Source organism: Trichechus manatus, unplaced genomic scaffold (genome assembly GCF_000243295.1).
Source record: "Trichechus manatus latirostris isolate Lorelei unplaced genomic scaffold, TriManLat1.0 scaffold00108, whole genome shotgun sequence".
Lineage (NCBI taxonomy): Eukaryota > Metazoa > Chordata > Mammalia > Sirenia > Trichechidae > Trichechus > Trichechus manatus.
Window position 1 is genome coordinate 111,559 of NW_004444044.1, and position 21,882 is coordinate 133,440.

The 21,882-nt window shown below is 37.6% G+C and overlaps 1 protein-coding gene across 1 annotated transcript; it reads right to left on the minus strand.

Annotated features, from left to right (window-relative positions):
• Positions 1-12,611: 12,611 nt before the first annotated feature.
• Positions 12,612-18,296, minus strand: EPGN (epithelial mitogen). The gene is made up of 5 exons (XM_004383307.2): positions 18,002-18,296; positions 17,388-17,477; positions 15,714-15,834; positions 14,528-14,680; positions 12,612-12,720 (listed from the first exon to the last, which is right to left on the minus strand). The coding sequence occupies exons 1-5, from the start codon at positions 18,042-18,044 to the stop codon at positions 12,666-12,668; spliced, it is 462 nt and encodes a 153-aa protein (XP_004383364.1). The 5' UTR covers positions 18,045-18,296; the 3' UTR covers positions 12,612-12,665.
• Positions 18,297-21,882: the final 3,586 nt, after the last annotated feature.

Below are 21,882 nucleotides of genomic sequence, written 5' to 3' on the forward strand. Positions count from 1 at the left end.
GGCGACTAAGTCCAGGTGTTACTCATAGCTATGCTTCTTCTCCTCCTTAAACATATGGAGTGTGCCCCAGCCGTAGCTGGGCTCACAAGGACTCACTAAGACGCCAGGCCCTGAGGTGTGGAGACAGTAGCTGAGATAATCTTAGACTTTATCTCATAGAGAAAATTTTACTTTATCCTACCAGACACTTGGACCAGTGGAAACCCTCTTGATTCTTATTTCATTAACTAAACAAAAGGGGGGAAATGTGGGAATATATGCCATTTAAACATGGCTGCACTATTGACAACTGTGGCCCCCACAGGCCTCTATGCTGCATGGCATGTTGAGACTTGTCCCCAACATGTTGAGACTTGTCACAACTTGTTTTCCCAAACCTATTGTCCCTTTACTGATTGGCTTGTTTACCTGAATTCCTTCTCCCTTACCCGCACCCAAAGCCCATTGTTCTGTTATTTGCTTCACTGCTTGCTGTATTGACTATAAATAAACTCCTGGGACTGAAGCTGGGGTCGACTCCTCAGAGTGACCCTCCTAGTCCCACTTCTCTGTAAGAGTTGTGTTTGGTTACTGTCTCTGCCACCCCAACATTCACCGCTGCTGCGACACATTCTTATTGAAGTAATATTGAAGTTCAAGCTGTCTAACATTGTACTTCAAATTTTTCAATAAAACTAATATGTGAACAGCCATCTATACCTTTTTAAATGCTGCGTGGATCACGTCATAGGCAATGAAAGGCAAATTACCAAAATGAATGTTCTGAAATGGTAATAATTCAACACTGAAAGCATAAAATTTTACCAGTGCCAGTACAAGAATTGGATTGGGCATCAATTGCCATTTCAGGACATTTTCAGACGTATAGTGACAGAGAACTTTTTTTTTCCCCTCATTTATTCTGGTGAGAGTGACTCTAATCACATTTTAATTTTTGATTGACAGTCTTACATTAAAAAGAATTAGCATATGAAAAACTTTACATGGAGGACACATAGGAAAAGCCATGACACACAGTTTTAGCTGCAATAAGATTTGTGCTTCCTGTTTTATTCATGCTGCTTCTAAACATACTAGAACAAATGTATTCACATAGGTTTGAATTAAAAAGAATCGTGTGGCTAAATTTTACATCAACATCTTTATCCATTTACTTTGAACAAGAGGTTTTTAAACACAATCTCTTTGAAAGTCCCTGCTGCTGAGTTTTTCAGTCTTTTTTTCCATCTTTCAAAACCATAAAGAAAAAAAATGACAGAATTCGGAGCAACATTCTCCTTGCAAAGGAAATGATAGTGTTGCTTGCTTTTCAACTCTACCACCAAAGATCTCCAATAATGTGTTTCTATGACTATTTGGGGTAGGGAGTATACGGTATTATTAAAAATATAGACTCTTAAGCACTGCCTCCTGAAATTATGTTTCTCTTGTTCTGTTTTGAGCCCAGGAATCTGAATTTTAATCAACATCATCTCCATATGATTCCTGTACACACTAAATTTTGAGAACAGTTGATATAGAGACTGCATTAAAGAGCATGACAGTAATTATACCAAGACAAGTATTTAGAGTACACAAATTTCTGTGGAAGTTGGCCATTCTGTTGGTTCCTTCCAGATCATGTTCATTTATAGAAAAACAACTGATACTAACAACTCATTGAGAAGTTTGGGCCAAGCTACACATAACAAAGGCAAGTGGAATTCAAAATATAACATCCTGCAGTTTGAAAATTCGTAAACTGGACTTGCAAGATTCAGTTAGGAAAAGACCAAGAAAATGGACAGTTTTTCAAGGAGAAATACCACAGGTGACTGAAATGTAAATAAAATATAAATAATTTAAAAAACTGTTTTGGGACACATAATGGATTTTGATAATAAAGCAATTCTAATATATCTGATGTTTCCAAAATAGCTCACAGTCTTCTCATATATTAGGTAAGGGATATACAAGTTACTAGAATTCATAGTTTTAGGAATCTGATTACTAGAATATCACTGGTAGAAATAACCCGTAAAATAAAAGGCTGAAACTACACATAACAGAATTTGTTAAGTAAAGTATTGTTAATGGAGTATTCTGTCCCAAAATTATTACTTGTTAAATAAGTCAACTTTTTAACCCTATGTTATTAAGATAAACTATGGATCTATTTTTACTTTTTGGGTTCCTCTTAAAATTATTGTTATTAATTTTTAAGCATTATTACTCACGTAGAAAAATAATTATTCCATTTTGGGTTTGAAGATTGATATACACCTATATTTCCCTAAACCAGCATATGTATAGAGTCAGTTTTTAAAGTCTTATTTTATTACTTTCTATTTTATTATTTCTTATTGTAAATTTGTCTAAAATGGAAAATTCAAACCAACCACTGTAATTTAAAAAAAATTTTTCTTTTATTGTACCTTAGATGAAGGTTTACAGAACAAATAGTTTCTCATTAAATAGTTAGTATACATACTGTTTCATGACATCGGTTAACAACCCCACTACATGTCAACACTCTCCCTTCTCGACCTTGGGTTCCCTATTACCAACTTTCCTGTCCCCATCTGCCTTCTAGTCCTTGTGCCTGGTCTGTTGTACCCCATTAGTCTTGTTTTGTTTTATGGGGCTGTCTAATCTTTGGCTGAAGGGTGAACCTCGAGAGTGACTTCATTACTGAGCTAAAAGGGTGGCTGGGGGCCATACTCTTGGGGTTTCTCCAGTCTCTGTCAGGCCAGTAAGTCAGGTCTTTTTTTGTGAGTTAGAATTTTATTCTACATTTTTCTCCAGCTCTGTCTGGGACCCTCTGTTTTGATCCCTGTCAGAGCAGTCAGTGATGGTAGCCGGGCACCATCTAGTTGTATTGGACTTAGTCTGGTGGAGGCCATGGTAGTTGTGGTCCGTTAGTCCTTTGGACTAATCTTTCCCTTGTATCTTGTTTTCTTCATTCTCCCTTGCTCCCAAAGGAGTGAGACCAGTGGAATATTTTAAATGGCTGCTCGCAGGCTTTTAAGACCCCAGACCACTGCGATTTTTTTTGTTTTAATAAATTTAACACATATCAATCCATCTGACACATGGAAAAAACGATGAAGCAAAGGCTTTGAGGTACGGAGTGTGGAATGAATATTGTTCCAACTACGGTGCACACTGACTTTGATGGGGAATATCCTATCAGAAATTTCTATGTCATAAATTTGACTCATACATGTAAACATTGTACCATTTTCCCAATTAATACTAAGGGTGCAAAGAAACTCACCTGACTCCTTCAAAATATCTTCAGTTGTTTTACCGTTAAGCAGTTTACAAATTTATGTCATCACAGATGTAATTCTTATGAATACATCAAATTTAATAGCAATGTAATAGCTAAAAATTAAATTATCTGCTTCTGTCCAGTTTTAAGGTTAAACAAAATTGGGTGAAGCTCAATCATCAAATCATTTGTTTAATTTTAAAATGTGAATTCTTTTTAAAGGTTTGGGTTGAAAGACAAAGGATGTAATAATTTCAAGGTAAAAATCAGTTCTACCATGCTGCTTGTTTTGAAAATGTGAATTTAATCCAACACAAAACAACAATTTGAACATAATGGAAATTTTGTGTTTGCTTATGTGTGATTTCGTCTGAGAGAAACACTAGATGAATGCAGAAAATTGTACTAGCTCAGCAGAGCCATGTAGGAATATACAACTTCCTCCCCATACACACACACCCACATATCTCAAGCACCTATCAGCTACCTCAGTTCACATGTGTATATGAGCCACACCCAGGGGCACATTACCCAGCCAGCAAGGTAAGCACAGGCTTACTTGTGCTTACTTCCTAATCTATAGTGACTGATTTCACATGGGTTTCTAAGGCCGTGCTTACCTTGCTTACTGGGTCATCCACCCCCATCAGGAACTGTAAATTTGAAAACAGGCTTTGATTCTGTAGAAAGGTGCTGTGGGTTGGAAGAAAGACTGATGCCAGGCATACTTAGAAGCAGAACCCTTGATGTGGTGAAAAATGTGAAATGGTTCACTACAGATGATCTGGTAAGCACCGTGCTTACCTTGTTTATTGGATAATCCGCCCCTGGCTACACCCATCCACATCTGGTGTTACAACTTTCTGTCCAATTTCAGATAACCCTCCCTCTACCACTTCACAATAACCCACAAGGTACAACCCTGCCAACGTTCACTTCCACAAGCAAACTTCAGGTCTTTAGCCAGATAAAGTACCGTATTTATTGTAGTATTACGTATTTCTTAATCATTTTAAATGTGTAAAACTGTGTTACCATTTTTATGTTTCTGATTTCTTTAATATGTCACTGGTGAAGTTTTTGAGTGTGGTGCCTTTAACCCCAGTGCAATTTTGCACTGTATGATGATTTTTAGCTACACATATGTCGTGTTATAACAAAACTGACTGCAAATAAGAGTTTCAGCAGGAATTGTGAATGTTTAATAATTACAATATTTATTGAATGATATGGTGTTCTAGACATTTTACATACATTATCTAATTTAACTTAATTATAAAATTACCATCTGGGTTAGTTGTAGTTATTACCTCCATTTAATCACTGAGGAAACTGAGATTCAGAAAGATTAAACAATTTGTTCTCAGTCAGAGAACTGATAAGCAGTGGAGTTGGGATTCAAAACCCACCTGTCTGAGATTCTAGATCATGCTTCAAAAAACGTTAGTCAAGCTTTCTTGTTAGTTGCTATCCAGTCAGCTACCACTCATGGTGACCTTATGTATAACAGAACATCTTCATTATCATTGGTATATTTGAGTAGATTGTTGCAGCTATTGTGTTAGCCCATCTCACTGAAGATTTCCCTCACTTTTGCTGACCCTCTACCAAACATATCAGGGGTCCTGGCGGCGCAATCATTAAGAGCTTGGTTGCTAACCATAAAGGTCAGCAGTTGGAATCCACCAGCCATTTCTTGGAAACCCTATGGGGCAGTTCTCCTCTGGCCTATGGAGTTGCTATGAGTCAAAATCAACTCAATGGCAACAGGTTGTTTTTTTTTTTTTCCTACCAAACATGATGTCCTTTTCTAGTAAGTGGTTAAAGTACTGTCCTCAGTGTAGCAGGAGTTGCATGGAGAAACACCAACACTCATGACTCTCACTTCCAAAAAAACTCGTTGTCGAGTCAGTTTCTGCTCATAGTGACCCTACAGGGCAGAGTAGAATTGCCTCACACGGTTTCCAAAGATTCTGTAAATCTTTACAGAGGAGTGGCTGGTGAGTTCGAACCACCGACTTTTTGGTTAGCAGCCCAGTGCTTAACCACTGCACCACCGGGGCTTCTTGGCTTGTACCTACTTCTCACTAATTAAGCATATAGGACTAGGCCTCTCTCTCTTTAATGTATATATATAGGCAGGAAACCCAAGGTGTAGTGGTTAAGAGCTACGGCTGCTAACCAAAAAATCTGCGGTTCAAATCCACCAGGTGCTCCTTGGAAACTGAATGGGGTAGTTCTACTCTGTCCTATAGGGTCACTATGAGTTGGAATCAACTTGACGGCAATGGGTTTATATATATATATATATGTGTATATATATGTATATATATATATATATATGTATGTATATATATATATGCTTCACTGGTTTTGCTCCTCTAGAGAACCAAGCCTAAGACAATGCCCCTATTGCACCCTCATGTAAAACAGCCTGAACTTTTCCTTTCCAGTGTTTATCATATTTATAATTAAATAATTATATATACAAAAAATAAAAGAGTAAAGGACTAGGAACTGGACAAATATGTGGCAAATCCAGGTTCCACCACTGCTTATAATTAAAGTTACTTGAATGCTCTAAATTTCAGTTTCCTCAACTGAAAAGTGGGGGACAATCATAATAAAGTAGCTAACATTCGTCGATCTGTTGTTACTACCCTCAAAACATTCTGTGAGGCAAATATTATTCCCTTTCTACAAATGACAGAATTAAGGCTTAGAAAAGTTAAGAAACTTGTTCCAAGGTAGCACAGCTAATAAGGGGTGGAGCTGGAATTTAAACCTTAGTCTGTTAAACTCCAAAGACTTGTCTTCTTAACCACCAAAAATAAAAAAATTGCCATCGAGTTGATTCCATTTCATCACAGCCCTCAGTAAAAACTTCCTCCTGGCTGGCTCTCAAGATTGAGAGACATACTGCATGTAACTTACTCAGCACCATGCTCTGTCTATTGTATGAGCACATGAATGAAGTCTATCATTAATATTACCACTGGAACTTAGCCAAGAACATAAATAATTATAATATAGAGAAGAATGAACGTGCCATTTGAGAGGTACAAAAAAAGAAAAAGAAAAAGAAAGGTGCCAAGGAAGTTCAAAGGAAGGAGGAATGACATTTGTAAATTATGTAACTCTTCGAGGAGGAGGTAGCACTTAAAAATAAATACGTAGGATTATGGCAGACAGAGTTGAGGAAGGGAATGAACACACAGGTAGGGATTGTGGTTGCCTTCAGGGAGCAGACAGTGGCTGTTGGCTGCAGCTGATTGTATTTGTAGTGAGCATTGAGAAGGTGGTATAAGTGGTTAAGAGCTACGGCTGCTAACCAAAGGGTTGGCAGTTCAAATCTGTCAGGCGCTCCTTGGAAACTGTGGGGCAGTTCTACTCTGTCCTATAGGGTCGCTATGAGTCGGAATCGACTTGACGGCAATGGGTTTGGGTTTTGGTTACTGAGAAAGCAGATGCAAAAGGGAGACCACCTGAGCCTCATCAGGGAGTGTATTACGAGGCTGGATAAGGAGTCCTTACCAAGCATGGGGGACAACGTCAGAGTCAGTTTTTGAGCAGGGAGGTAATGTAAGCAGGGTTGTGCACTGAGAAGGCAAATCTGGCGACGACTGTAGTAGAGTATCAGGGCGTGGGCAGGGCAGGGTGTCTGAGTCATCAGATGCAGTCCCTGCCAGCATCCGGGTGAATGTGGGTTCTCCTAATGAGCACATTCCTGAGCAACTTTTTGATCTGAGAGCCATTATGACTTGAGGTTTACAGTACAACATCGCCCTCTAGAAGAGTCTTGATGACTAGATCAGAGGAATTTAGGAAGGATCGTAAAATTGAAGCAAGGTTGTAGGCTTAAAGGCCCACAGGAACCCTGAGCTGGTAGCCTAAGTGACAGAAGCGAAAGAGTCAGAAGTGGTGAGGGCACACTCCTTCCAACAAAAGCTATGTGAGAATATACAGCCAGTGCTCTATACATTCTGTTTTTCAAAAGAAGCCAGGAAGCTAGATTTTTATAATAAAACATCTTAATTTCTAAATGTGTGCTTGCTTGAAGTCAAACACCATGAAAGCCAAAGAAACGATGCTTGTGAGATGATCTTCCTTACAGATTGCTGATTTTCAACATACAACTTCCAACCACGACGGGAATGTAGAGGTCTTCTTTAGAGTCTAACTTCTCCACTTAATAGGCAAGACTACCACGTCCAAAGTGCTGCAGAAAAGTTAAATAATCACACGGCAGGACTAGAACACAGGGTGTTTGGTTGTCTGAGTCTCAATCCATTGGAAAGGTCATATATATATATATATATATATATGTTCATATATGTACCAAACCCGTTGCCGTCTAGTCGATTCCAACTCATAGCAACCCTAAAGGACAGAGTATAGCTCTTAACCACTACACCACATTATATATATATATATATATATATATATAATTAAAAAAACCCATTCAAGTCAATTTCGACTCATAGTGACCCTATAGGACAGTAGAACTGCCCCTCAGGGTTTCCAAGGAGTGGCTAGGGGATTTGAACTGTCAGTCTTTTGGTTAGCAGCTGAGCTCTTAACCACCGCGCCACCAGGGCTCCATATGTATATGTGTATATATATTTTTTTCCATTTTTGTCTCTAAGCTGGATCGTTAGCATTTACTGTTTTTCTCTAGGGTGTATATAGGGTTAGGGGTAGGGTTGAGAGTGATGTGGTGGGAAGGGTGTTGATGAAATTTTTCTGTAGATAGAAAAACCACTTGAATGCCTCACTCCTCATCCCATCTCCAAACTGAGCCAGCTATGTCCCAGTGAAGGTGAAATCAATGGCAGCAAGCTCTCCTCCACAGGCTGAGGTGGAGCTCTCCCAAGTGGTGGCCTCCTGATCCCGAGTCCGGGGAATAAACCAGAGTTCATTTACAGCCTAGAGTCTGTCCCCAGACTGTACGCTCAACTGCCAGCAGGCACTTGAGGTCTGTTCTGGCCCCACCCTAAGGATGGTATGCATATCTTAATAATCTGCAGATGACAGCAGGAATTTTTTTGTGGTTGATCTATGACAAAGGATATTATTTGATACATTTTAAAGAAAAGAAAACTTTATTTACATATAAATCATTTGGGATATCTCAAAATTCATCAAGAAATCAATCCTTAACACTAATATTTTCCATAAAATATTGGGAAGTGTTATCACATAGAGTTTAGATGAGGGACTTTGGCACCAAATCTCTCTGAGTTTAGGTCCAGGCTCTGCCACTTAAAGTCAATGTGACCTTAAACAAGTGAATCGCCTTCTCTAAATCTCAGTTACACTCTGGTGTAGATTCATTGAAATAATGCAAATAATGCTTTTCAAACATTGTAAGTGCCCATAAATGGTAGCAATATTATACTGTTGCTTAAACTTGATTTGTGAAAGGACTTAACGTTGAATCAATACCAGTTATCATCAAGTTGATTCAGATTCATGGGGACCCTGTGTGTGTCAGAGTAGAACTGTGCTCCGTAGAGTTTTCAATGGCTGATTTTTCAAAAAGCAGATCACCAGGCCTTTCTTCCCAGATGCTTCTGGATGGACTTGAACCTCCAAGAGGTTCAGTTAGCAGCCGAGCTTATTAATTATTTGCATCATCCAGAGACTCCTATTGAATCAATTCCTCTGTGCAATTTTAAATAACTAGAGATGCCATTCTTTCGAGATGTGAGGTCTAATTAAAATCTTAAAGATCAAAGGCAGCACTTAACTAGTTTGATAACTGCAAATCAAATTTTCAGTCTTAAACAAAACTTAATTTGCAAATTTGATCTTAGCCAAATTTCAGTCTAAATGACTTATGCTGTAATAATATCTGAGGCATAAAAATTACAAAGAAAGGCTGATGTGTATAGATAAGCTGACTAAATAATTTCCTTGTTACCAAGTAATCACATTCCTAATCTGTATGAGATGTTTCTTTGGAAGCTATGGATGCTTCCCACAGTCTGGAAGGTCCACTGTGTTTAGTTTGGGCAGAAGAGTGAAATATAATGGCCAGACACATTTATTCAAGTGGATACTCTCAAGGGGCCTAGCCTTTGGTGTCTTAGGAAACTAATTGCCAGACGCTTGTACTCTGAGCAGTGAGTGCATTGATTGATTGACTGAATAATTAACAAACATTTGAGTTGAGTTTGGAAGATACGCTTCTGAATGTGCTACTGAATAGGACCACACCAAAGGTTTGGGCAGATAATGTGGACTTACCCAGATTAGCAGTGCCAGAGTCTGACAAATTAAATTTCAACACTTCCAGTTCATCTTGGCAGATGCGAGTAGCCTGATGTCATGCAGCCATGATGTAAACCAGAAAGAGTGGAGTTTTGCAATAGAGAGATTCTGGTAACCCATCCCAGGTGTGTGGGTTGCAAGATAATCAATATTTACATCATACCACAAAGAGCGTGCTACATTTGGTAACACAGAGAAGTTAGATGGCTTACTCAGGGTCTTCCTGCAGAGAAGAATTGTCCTTATGTTCAACATCAAAAGCTTAAATTGCTGATGTTTGCCTTGTTATTTTCTTAAGAATTTTGTTTCAATTACATAGAATGAAATGGAAATCTTTACGTCACCAAAATGGACAATTCAAAATTAAAGGGTTCTATTTGTATTGCTCCAGGAAACAATAAAAAGATGAAACTGTTATAATTTCTCCCTCTTCAAACCTCATAAAAACATAATCATACAAAAATCTAACTTTGGGAAAGAAGATACAATGGCAAGCAATTGTAATTGTTTTTTTGTACACTTACCAGTTCAAGTGTGTGCGACATTATAGTGTTTTCTCCTGCCCCCACGATGCTCTAAGATGCTAAATAATAAAGCATCTGTGAGTATCGATATCCTAAGAATGAGTTCCACAGTCCACAACAGAATTGATCTTAAAGAATTGAATGACAGACACAGGGAGGAGATAAAATGGAGAATGAAAGACATTGATGAACCCCTCAGCTGGTTTGATTTAATTGGAGATGCCAGAAAGATGTCATTGTGTCTCTCCTAAATGATCCACCCCACCTAATGACCCATCGATTAATAGCTGGAAATCTATTTCTGATGCAAAGGCTTCACTGGTAGGTTTTTTGTCAGAGTCTTGTCAAATATAAGAAAACTTAGAAGATGAAAAAATTTTGCAGAACATCTTGTATTTATGCATTTTCTCACTTAAGTCCTGTTTATCTATATAAATATTGCCAGGTATGTCTCTAGCTCCATAGGTGTGCTAGAGATTCCTTCCTGCAAAATTAGTTCTGGGAGTTATGGGATCACATGATCATTTTGTATGACAAAACATAAAATGATGGCTTCCCATAAACCACAATCTAAGTTTCCATAGAATCTCACTGGGTGGATTTTATACTGTTAATGCATACTGTTCCACAGGTGAAAAAATTCAAAAATTTGTTTTGGTTTTGGTTTACTTTTTCATATGGCTCTGGGAATTTTAATTCTCTCTTTGATATTGTTCGAATTTCAGTTACACCTGTTGTGTTTACAATCTACAAGTATTTACAGGCAGCGTCTTCCCCCTTTTAGGTTATGGCCTGTCCAGACTCTAGCATTAATTCCCCTTTCATTTCATCAGGATACAGTCCTTCCATTGCCTTAATTAAGTTTTATTGTTTCTTCCTGGACTCTCCCCAGCCTTCTTACATCTATTTGAAATGCTCAGGAAGAGCATAGCTTTCTAGGTGTGGTCGCTGGAGTCACTGGGAGGAACCTTCATCTCCCCACTCCTTGGTATGATGTAACCTTTGTACACTGTGTGAGCACATGTGGAAAGTGCTGACCTGTAATGCATCTGCATTAAATTCCTTCTGAAGAAAAAAACAAAGCAACTGCATACCTTCTATTCAAAGGAAAGCAGAATGTAAAGTTTTGATTCAGCAGTGAATGAAAGGTCATAACATTTTAAGTGGAAGACTTGTTACCAGACTACCAATGTAAAAATATTAAATCTTGATCCTCTTTTAACCAGTCTCATGATCAAAATTATTTTGCTTATCTATATCACAATGGGGAAAAAAGTTCTTTTAGATTGAATCTAAAAGAAAAACAGAAGATATTATTCTTTAATTTCATTTTTTACTTTCTTTATAAACAAATCCTTAAATTATTATTTTACAAACCAAACAGTAAAATATACACCTAAAGTAATATCCAGTGGTATGTTTTGGGGTTAGAGATGGGGTTGGGGCTGGGGACCTTGAAAATAATCTCCCCTTCAGGGCAGATGTGGAAAATTTTCTCTCTTCTCCCCCTATCAAATTTTAAAGCTAGAAGGGCCTTATAAAAAATGAAACCAAAATCCAAAGAAATTAAGGGATCTGCACAGGACTACTCAAATTATGTGATAGAAATATGATTAGAGAGAAAAGATCCTGGTTTCCCAAATAGTTCTTTCTACCACAGCTCCATTTTCTCTCTCTGTGTGAAAAACCTATTATCACGTGTTCAGAAACGGTAAAGTAAATTTCTACTTTGGCTGTTGGCTGGTGAAAATTCTTACGTTCAGTTCTTCAGTTTCTATTTCTGGGCCAAATTGTAGACTTTTATTCATTAGAAGAATTCTAAGATTTTGGTCCAAATGGATGGTCACTGGGTAATTCCACTGACAATAGGAAGAGCTGATGAACAAAAGTTTTATATTCCTTTCAGAAACAGAAATGTTTTGCTTACTCTGAACTCAATATCCAGATAGCTCTCAGTCCTCAAACACTCTAGCTTATTCCATATTTCACAGATAAAGGCTGCATAGTGTTGTGACAAGCTGGGTGCGATTTGCGTTCGCCTTGGACATCCCATTTTCTTCTCTCCAGCGTAGTTTGGTCCACTGTAGCTGCCATAACACTGATTTCATCATAAAAGTTGAGATCAACTCTTTTAGACACCATACCAACAGCATATTTGGGACTAGTTCCTTAGCGTGAAGAGACTTAGAGAAGCCCCATCTAAATGGTCTAAAATGCTGGTAGCAAGCACATGAAGAACCCAAGCTTGACATTGCTTTGGCTTGCTGCAAGGTCGATAATTATTCCCATGAAAATTTACATCCACCATGGTCAGAAGCCTGAAACTCAGTGTTTCTGCAGTGAGAACAATAACCACATAATAACAGCAAACCCAGTGTAGGACTATGAACTTGGCTTCGATCACTGTAGCTTGTTCACTTGACTCCCACGGCACCCTAACTACTGCAAAGTCTAAAGACCAACGTTGAATTTTTCCTCTCATCTCATTGTGATCCCAGCTTCTATTTTTTTTCAAGTCTAGTCAGCTTGAGAAGTTTTGTTGTTTCTTCTGAAGATTTCTGTTTTGGACCCGCTGATTTTTACGAAAGTCTTGATGAAATTTTCTCACAAAGGCCTCACAGTGGTCTCCCTCCGGAACAGACACTATAAAGCGATTTCAATTTTAGACACCTGAAAGAGAGCGTTGGTTTCCATATCAATTTGACTGCTCTTTGTATAGATTATTGTGGATTATATAAATGTGATAAATGTGCTGGTGTAGCATTTTTTCTTGATACTCCACCCAGGTCCCCTTTACCCAGCTGTGGACCCACCCCTCAGCAGCGGTGAGTATTAAAAGACCCACAGCAGCATCCCACTTCAGAGAATTTCCCTTAGCCAATGAGCACCTTACCAGGAGATTCCTGGAAGATTGCAAACTCCTGGAGTCCCTGGATGGCACAAACAGTTAAACACTTGACTATTAACTGAAAGGTGGTAGTTCAAACCCACTCGGAGGCTCTTTAAAAGAAAGGCCTGGCGATCTGCTTCCGAAAGGTCACATCCCTGGAAACCGTGTGAAACACAGCTCTACTCTGCAACACATGGAGTCACCATGAATTGGAACTGCCCTGACAGCAACTGGTTTCGTTTTTGGTTTTGGCCTCCCACTCTACCAGGGGATCCTGTAGCCAACGACTGACTGATATGGGATGCTAAAACTAAGCCCCCTTGCCTCGTTGGGACAAGCTTGTGCTGCCATTCGCAGTCTAGATCTCCCTGCGGAATCACGCTGAGGCTAGATTTCAACTAAAACCACCTCTTTACTTAGTTTCTTTCTCTGATCTGTCTACTTTCCTTACTTTCTAACAATTTCACCTCAGAGCACATCCTCAACCTATCACGTGTACCGGAATCCCCATCTCTGGCTCTGCTTCCAAGGAATCTGACCTCAGACAGCTGGCTTGTTAGTATTAAACGGTCTTACCTCCTTTTATTTTTTTATTTTTTGGTGTCTTAGGCAAATCCAAAATTGGTACAACATACAGCTGACTCTTTCAGAGATGAAAGTGTTAAGCAAAGCAAAATTTTTCTAATTTTATTCAGGTAATCTTGGTCATTTTAAAAATGACAATCTAGTTAAGTAAAGTATAGCAAGGGAAACATGTTTGTATTTTCTAATTAATGTATATAACATTGTTTCTTGACTTTTCCCTAGTTACATGGATTTAAGGAAAAAGTACTAGTGTAGAAAAGCCAAAAATAAGGATTAATATATAAATAATTTACATTTATTAGTAGATCAAGTTTATCTTCTTAGGTTTTTAGCAGGAGAAAGTATCTCCTGAATATACCTCAGTTAATGTCTGGAAGGAAAGTGGCCCATGTTTGTCACACGTTCTCATTCACTTAATCCTCATTTCTTGATTTGTTCATTCCACCAATGTTCGCTGAGTGTCTATTGTGTGCTAGGTACTACACTGTTGTTGTTGTGTGCCATCCAGTTGATACCGACTCATAGTGAACCTATATGATAGAGTAGAACTTACCATAGAGTTTCCTAGGCTGTAATCTTTACAGGAGCAGAGCACCAACTATTTTCACCTGCGGAGCTGCTGGTGCATTCGAACCGCCAAGCTTTCGCTTATCAGTCAAACTTAGGCACTGAATGTACGATTGAGAACAAGACATACATAGTCCCTTCCCATGGGGCTTACTGTCCTTTTCACTTATAACTTTGATGTAGGCAGACAGAGACGAGGATAAAGGGAGTTTATAAATTGGAACTATCCTATAGCAACTGAAGATAGATTTCTATCAGTTCTCTGAGCTTATGAGAAAAGGCATCGAAACAATTATTATGTAGAAACCTGCCAGATTTATGCCCATTTTCACTAGAAAATTATACCTGCCAATGCCTGACACATTTTAGGGGATCAATAAATATTTGTCAAATGAATGAGTGTCAAGTAGACTTCATATTTTGTCTTTTTCATACCTCTTTTTTATGTAGCAGTAAAAGATAGCAAAAAAACTACTTAATAGTAATCCAACACCAGTCCCAATTGCAATGTATTTTTCATAAGAATCCACAGCATATGAAGTTAAAGTCAAGTGTTCACACCTTTCTCCAGTATAACCAGTTAAACACCTTTAAAAACAAACAAAAAAAGAAAACAATATATAATTTTAAAACCCATGACAACAGAAGTACAAAGAAATGACCAATTTCAAAGAATGAAAAAACTTTGAAGGAAAGTAAGTAATTTGAATAGGGAAAGCAAAATACCAAATGAACGTCAACCTGTTAAAGATAATGAAGTAGCTATTGTTTTATAATAATTATTTCATTAAGGCCCATATTAATGCAACTTCTTTGATTGGTAGAGGGGAACGGTAGTATGGTTGCATGAATTGGTCTAGAAAATCCTTAGCTGACACTTTCATAGGAGGATCTGAGCAAACCTAAAGGTTGGTGGTTTGAGTACACCTAGAGGCACCTCAGAAGAAAGGCCTGGCTATCTGCTGAAAACCCTATGGTGCACAATTCTACTCTGACACACATAAGATCACCATGAGTTGGAATCAGCTCAACAGCAACTGGTTTATGTTGCTCTAGAACTTTATATTCCTAAAGTGTTTTGCCAGTCTATTTCATTTCAGCCTACAAACAACCCCGTGAATATAAGTAGAGAAATTGAAACATGGGGGAATTTAGTGCCGAAGTCACGGAAGCAAGATTGGAAGCCAATCCCCAGACAATATAATAGCAAGTTGAGAATATGATGATTTCACTGGTAGAATAAAAAACAAAAACCACTTGCCCCTATCTCCTAGGGTGATTTTGTCTTGATATTTTAAATATTCAATATGGCAAGAGGCATACTAATCACTTGAGTCTGTTGTTAAAATGAGGATTCTGATTAAGTAAATCTGGGGTGGAGCATGAGATTCTGACAAGCTCCCATGTTTCACAGATGCTGCCAATCTGGAAGCCATACTTTTGAGAAATGAGAATTTGGTGTCTTAGAAAAAGACTCCTTAGATATTCATATACAAAGAGAACTCAGATCATGTGCCCATTTTACTAGATAAGACAGAGGTGAGGACATACGATGTGAAACACTAGAGGCATAAATTCATCTTCTCCTGTCTCGAGAATCTGACATGTTCTTTGCAATTACCTGCAGATAGCTTTCTCCAGCTCATGGTGGAATGCACAAACACCATTGATGCAGTAACTATTGTGGTCTTCCAGGCAAGGAGGTGAGAACTTCAAGGCTATGGGTCCTTCTGTATAGTCAGCTAGGAAAAGGATATCCAATAGTAACAGATGAAGTGGGTCATGCTTTTATGGTCGATTCTTAACACATATGTAAAGATAACCTCTCTTTTAAGAATACTCTTTGGTTGCTCTCTCTTTGAACTATTGTTCCCCTTGGTAGGTTATATTCACTGGGGTGGAATTAGCATCATTCAGACATATCATTAATTAATTAGGGGGTGGAGGTGGATTGCTGATTCTTCCATTCTTTAGAAGCTACATAATAAGGTATAGAGGTACAAGTTTGCCAAAAGGTGGCAGCATTGATTCTAGTCTTAGCAGGTCATTGTTAGCAATGCTTCCCAAATGTTCCCGGAGTGCTAATAAATATAGATGAATTCACACAATCTTTCAATTCTCCCCCTTTACATTGAGAAATCAGAACTTAGGAAGTTTTAGATTTACATTTGTGAGGTAATGAACTTGAATTCTGTTTCTTCCCCAGGGAAGAGTAGTGTGAGAATTTCCCCCTTCTTGTGCACTGCCATGAGTAGCTAATTGAAAAGGGGTGTTTTCCCTACTTGACTTCAGAAGCAGCATTGTTATGGTCTATACAAGAAATCAGAGACAATGTATGGCTCAGAATAAACAGTTAAAGTTATTCTAAGATGCACACTGATTTTGTTTGCAAACAGATATTGGAAAAAACAAATGGGTAATACATTTTTAAGTAAATCTTTTAATGAAGAACTTACCTCATTTACTTAAATATTACTATCTTTTGTATTCAGAAACAAAATTTTGGCTTGATCTTTTTTATTTGCCTGGCTTTACATCAGGGGGCAGTATGCGATTTGCCTCCGTAAGAATCATAACCACCTAATAAACAGGTCGTGGCAGGTAACAAGCTTTCCAAGTTCACCTCGAAGAGTTCAAACAGGTTTGAAAAAATGCTGATGCTCAACAGCAGCCAAAAGTCATTGTAATAATAATCATAAAATAGAAAAAGAACACTTATCATCACCATCAACAATAAAAATGGGTTGTAGGTGCTTAGGAAGTAGAGGATATGCTAAAAAAACAAAAAACAAAAGCCTCCTCCTCCCCCCCGCAAAGAAACATGCACACACACGCACATTAACCAGAATAAAAGCTTTCCAACGATGATAGAAAGTGGATTAGTGCTTCGTTGTATACCCATAATTTCGTTGGCTGAAACGCGTACAATCACAGACCAAAATACGATGTCACTCATCAAGAAGGCCAAATAGGGTCTATCTGCCTCTGGACATGCCTGGGTCATTGAGAACCAAGCAGGAATCAAGCAGAAAATGTGAGACATTTCACATTCAGGACAGTAACTGAAGACAAATGTTGTTTCCCTCATAGGCCTACTTTTTCTCCTTTTAAAGACAATTCTTGACAACACATTAGCCTGTCACTTCCATTGAACAGCATCCTGCTAAAAGAATTGACTCTCTAATAATAAAATATATATTTATGTTTTTCTAATATTGCTTCTATCAGAATCCAGAATTCTCCCAAAAGTTAAAAAAAAAAAATCACTTGAAATACAAAAATGCAAAGAAAATACCTTCTGTTTTGTTAACTGTCCAGTTACTTTGCTGGGTTGTGATTGGTGGTGTTACAGTGACGGCTGCCTCTTCAGTAAATGCCGCCATTGCTGTATCAAACGGGGGGAAAGTCATCTTTAACACACAAGCCTCCTTCTATGTACAAGCAAGAGGTCCAAAGTCATTCTGTATATTCCTATTTCTGTTCTATTTTTAATTCATTTACATTGGAAATTCATACTCTAACTAGGGCAATTTCCTGTTTCTCATTCATAACAGTTCTATTGATTTCTTTAATAATCATATTATAGAAAATAGAAGCACACTAATCTTTAACAGAAAATGAACACATTCCTATATCATTCAATCATAAGGACACTATTGTAGTTAAATCAACTACTCTTCAAGTGTATAAAACAAACATTTTAGAGGTCTCAAAAAAGAGGTGTCAAACATATTAAGAGAGGAACACACATTACATAAGAAACTAAATTAATCCAGAGATTCTTTGCTCTGATCTTTGTCACGAAGAACGACTATTAGAAGCCACCTTTTCTCTGCTTTAGAGAAAATAAATCCTATTCTCATTTTACGCTGATACAAAGTTAACAAAACAAAAAAGGAAATTACCTACCATTGAATAAAAGATAGACAGATACTGGGACTCCGAAAGCCATTTCCTGCAGTTGCTTAACAGTGTATTTCTCTTATCCTTCTAGACTGACGGGTGGAAAGTTTTTATTGAGCTGAGTCTTTCTTGCATTTATATTTCATGAAGCGTCATCTGGCAGTTCTTACCAATCAAAAAAATATGTACTTCTGGCAGCAGCAGTGTAGAGCCTCCAGGCGCTCACGCACTTGTTTAGGATACCTGTGTTATCTAGCAATGTGATCAAATTTTCTTTTGAAACACTGGTTTCCTGTTACCTGTGGGCATAATGATGTGTGTAAAAGTACTTAAAACAACAAAAAGAATAAGGAAAGGCCTCATTGGTGGGACCAGAAGTATGCTAGCGCAAAACGTATCAGTGACTTAGATAGGCTTCCAGCAAAGATGAGTTTTGATGTTTGTAAACCAAATATCCCTGAAACTGCAGTCAGTCATACTAACTCTCATTACCCACTATGAGCTCCATAGCAGATCTAGAAATTTTTTAATTCAGTAGCAGAGAAGAACAAGAGAACTTGTGTAAAAACAAAGAAGTTTAATACTTCATTTTATTTTTTGCTACTCAGTTTTACTACACATATTCTGTAAATATAAACGTTTTAATAGCCTCACATTTATTTCATGTCATTCTGCCATTTAACCTTTTTCAGAGAAAATGGTATATGCTACCAAGATCAGGGAACAACAATGTTTAAATCAGTGTCCCAGTAATTAGGCTAGAAAGAACCAGTAAAGTATCAGAAAAAACAAAAACAAAAAAAGGAGTAAGATTAAAATTATCTTTTAAGATAAAATTAAAATGACATTTTGGTTGGGTACATCTAATGAATAGAAATTTTAAATTTAGTTCAACATTCAAATTTTTCTCAAAGTTAATCTAGTTATGATTATTAAAGTATCATTTTAAAGGTCAAAATATGTAATTACTGCTGTTACATTTTGATACTATTAGAGCTTCCCATAAATTTTTACTTGCCCCAAATTATTATAAATAATTTAAAATATGTTCTTCTGAAGTGTTGTGCCTTTCTATCAGGAATTGCTTATAGTTTCTGCACCTTGAAAACGTGCAAGATAGGTTATTATTTGCATCATGTCCACCCAGCAAATTAGGTTTACCAGAAAGGATCCCTTTCACTATTCAAATATAAATTTGGCTTTAGAAATCACACAAGAATGAGCTTGTTGAACTCATTATAACTTGGGCAATCCTTTACCACAGGAGTCACCATTTTAAAGTTAAAAGAACACTTAGTACCTGGTTCTTTTTAAATGTGCCTATAATTTGTATATCTACCTTTGTGTTTATTTTTTTTAACTGTTTATTATTAAGGCAATTTCTGGATAATATTTTCCCCAGGTAAATAATATTTGCACTATAAATCAAATAGACCTCTTTTGCACCATTGGTGACAATTTAAAAATAAATCATGTGCTGTTGTTATTATGTGCTGTTGCGTCAGTTGCAACTCATAGCAACCCTAAGTACAACAGAACAAAACACGGCCCAGTACTGCACCATCCTCACAATCATTACTATGCTTGAGCCCATTGTTGCAGCCACTGTGTCAATCCATCTCATTGAGGGTCTTCCTCTTTTTCTGCTGACTCCTCTAGTTTACCAAGCATGATATCCTTCTCCAGGGACTGGTCACTCCTGCTAACATGTCAAAAGTACATAAGATGAAGTCTCGCCATCCTCACTTCTAAGGAGCATTCTGGCTGCACTTCTTCCAAGACAGATTTGTTCGTTCTTCTGGCAGTCCATAGTATATTCAATATTCTTGCCAACACCATAATTCAAATGCATCGGTTCTTCTTCCATCTTCCTTATTCATTGTCCAGCTTTCACGAGCATATGAGGTGACTGAAAATACCATAACTTGGGTCAGGCGTACCTGAGTCCTTAAAGTGACATCTTTGCTTTTTAATGCCTTAAAGAGGTCTTTTGCAGCAGATTTGTCCAATGCAATGTGTCTTTTGATTTTTTTACTGCTACTTCCATGGGTGTTCATTGTGTATCCAAGTAAAATGACACCCTTGACAACTTCAGTATTTTCTCTGTTTATCATAATGTTGCTTATTGGTCCAGTTGTGAGGATTTTTGTTTTCTTTATGTTGAGGTGTAGTCTATACTGAAGGCTGTGGTCTTTGATCTTCATCAATAAGTGTTTCAAGTCCTCTTTGCTTTCAGCAGCCAAAGTTGTGTCATCTGCCTATCACAGGTTGTTAATGAGTCTTCTCCCAGTCTTGATGCCGTGTTCTTCTTCATATAATCAAGTTTCATTTACATTTGAAGTCCAGTTTCTTGAATTATTTGCTCAGCATACAGATTGAATAAGTATGATATAAGGACACAATCCTGACCCACACCTTTCCTGATTTTAAACCATGTAGTATCCCCTTGTTCTGCTCGAACGACCACCTCTTGGTCTATGTACAGGTTCCGCATGAGCACAATTAAGTGTTCTGGAATTCCCATGGTCGAAATGTAATCCACAACTTGTTATGATCCATACAGTTGAATGAATGCCTTTGCACAGTCAATAAAACACAGGCAAACATCTTTCTGGTATTCTCTACTTTCAGCCAAGATCCATCTGACAGCAGCAATGATATCCCTTGTTCCATGTCCTCTTCTGAATCTGACTTGAATTTCTGGCAGTTCCCTGTGGATATACCGATGCAACTGTTTTTTAATTTAATTTTGAAAAATTAAATCATTTATAAGGACTAAATAAACCATCACAACTCCTTTTTCAGCTTCTGAAGGGAGAGGCCAGGATGGGCACTAAATGTCTTTATTTCTAAGACTGGAAATGGAGGTACAATAATCATCTTTGTAATAACTATTAACTGATGCTTACATAGTGCTTTGCATTTTACAAAGGGTTTTCACGCATGTTATCTCAATTCTTTCCTCAATAATATTAGCCCAAACAAATCCAGTGTCACTATGAGTCGGAATTGACTGGACGGCAATGAGTTTGATTTTTGGTTTTTTTAACATAAAGTAAATGTCCAGTAAATCTGTCTTAAGTAAATAAATGAATAAATAACAAGCCTTATTTTTATTCCCATATGAAAAATGAGGAGTGGAGGTTCCAGAGAATTTAGTGACTTGCCAAAAGAAAACACCCCAAAATGAGTGCTTGAAATCCAATGTTCAGATTCCAAATCATATGCCCTTGCCATTTCAGTGGGCTGTGTCCTCTGGTAGGAGTTGCTGTACTGATCTCAGAAGAAGGCTCTTAATTATCTCCAAAAATCATGCTTTAAATTAATTGTCTTCATCATAAGAAACTAAATGTTAAATGATTTGTGGCTTTGACACATACTTGGAATGAGAGAAACAAAGAACCTTCATTAACCAGTCCTTTCTTCTCTGAATCTCACATAGCATTTGTCATCAGAAATACCATACCTGAGTTTGGGATGCAAGACCAGATCATTCCTTCATATAACATATAATGAATATAAATTATTAATGTAGGACATATAAGAGAAGGTTTGGATGAAACTCCTGCTATCAAGGAGCTTCCCATTGTCACTTCCAGTTTATTGGACACTCTGTCAGTTCTTACCAGGGAGATTCAGTCTTTGAAGCTGAGGAGAGTTGAGCTGTGTCATAGGATCATTGTTCTCTTTGGCTAACGAAGCATCTGCTGTCTTGTTGACTAACGTTGTTAAGTCAGACAATTAGACACAGTATCCCAATCTTAAATAGTTGCTTCATGTACCATTCAGTGGTACATCCCACAGAAGATTTTAATTAGAGGGTGCCTACCTGTGCCCTTCTCAAATTTTTACAACTGGGTATCAAAGAACCTCTTCAACTGCTACAC

What these genes read in the sequence shown, in the direction of transcription:
- EPGN (XM_004383307.2), bottom strand. Translation starts at nt 18,044, where the DNA reads ATGGCTTTCGGAGTCCCAGTATCTGTCTATCTTTTATTCAATG. An exon ending in TGTCTATCTTTTATTCAATG is followed by an intron (nt 17,478 to 18,001) that starts GTAGGTAATTTC and finishes CGTTTGATACAG; the next exon opens with CAATGGCGGCATTTACTGAA. An exon ending in CTGGAGAAAGCTATCTGCAG is followed by an intron (nt 14,681 to 15,713) that starts GTAATTGCAAAG and finishes TTGTTTTTAAAG; the next exon opens with GTGTTTAACTGGTTATACTG.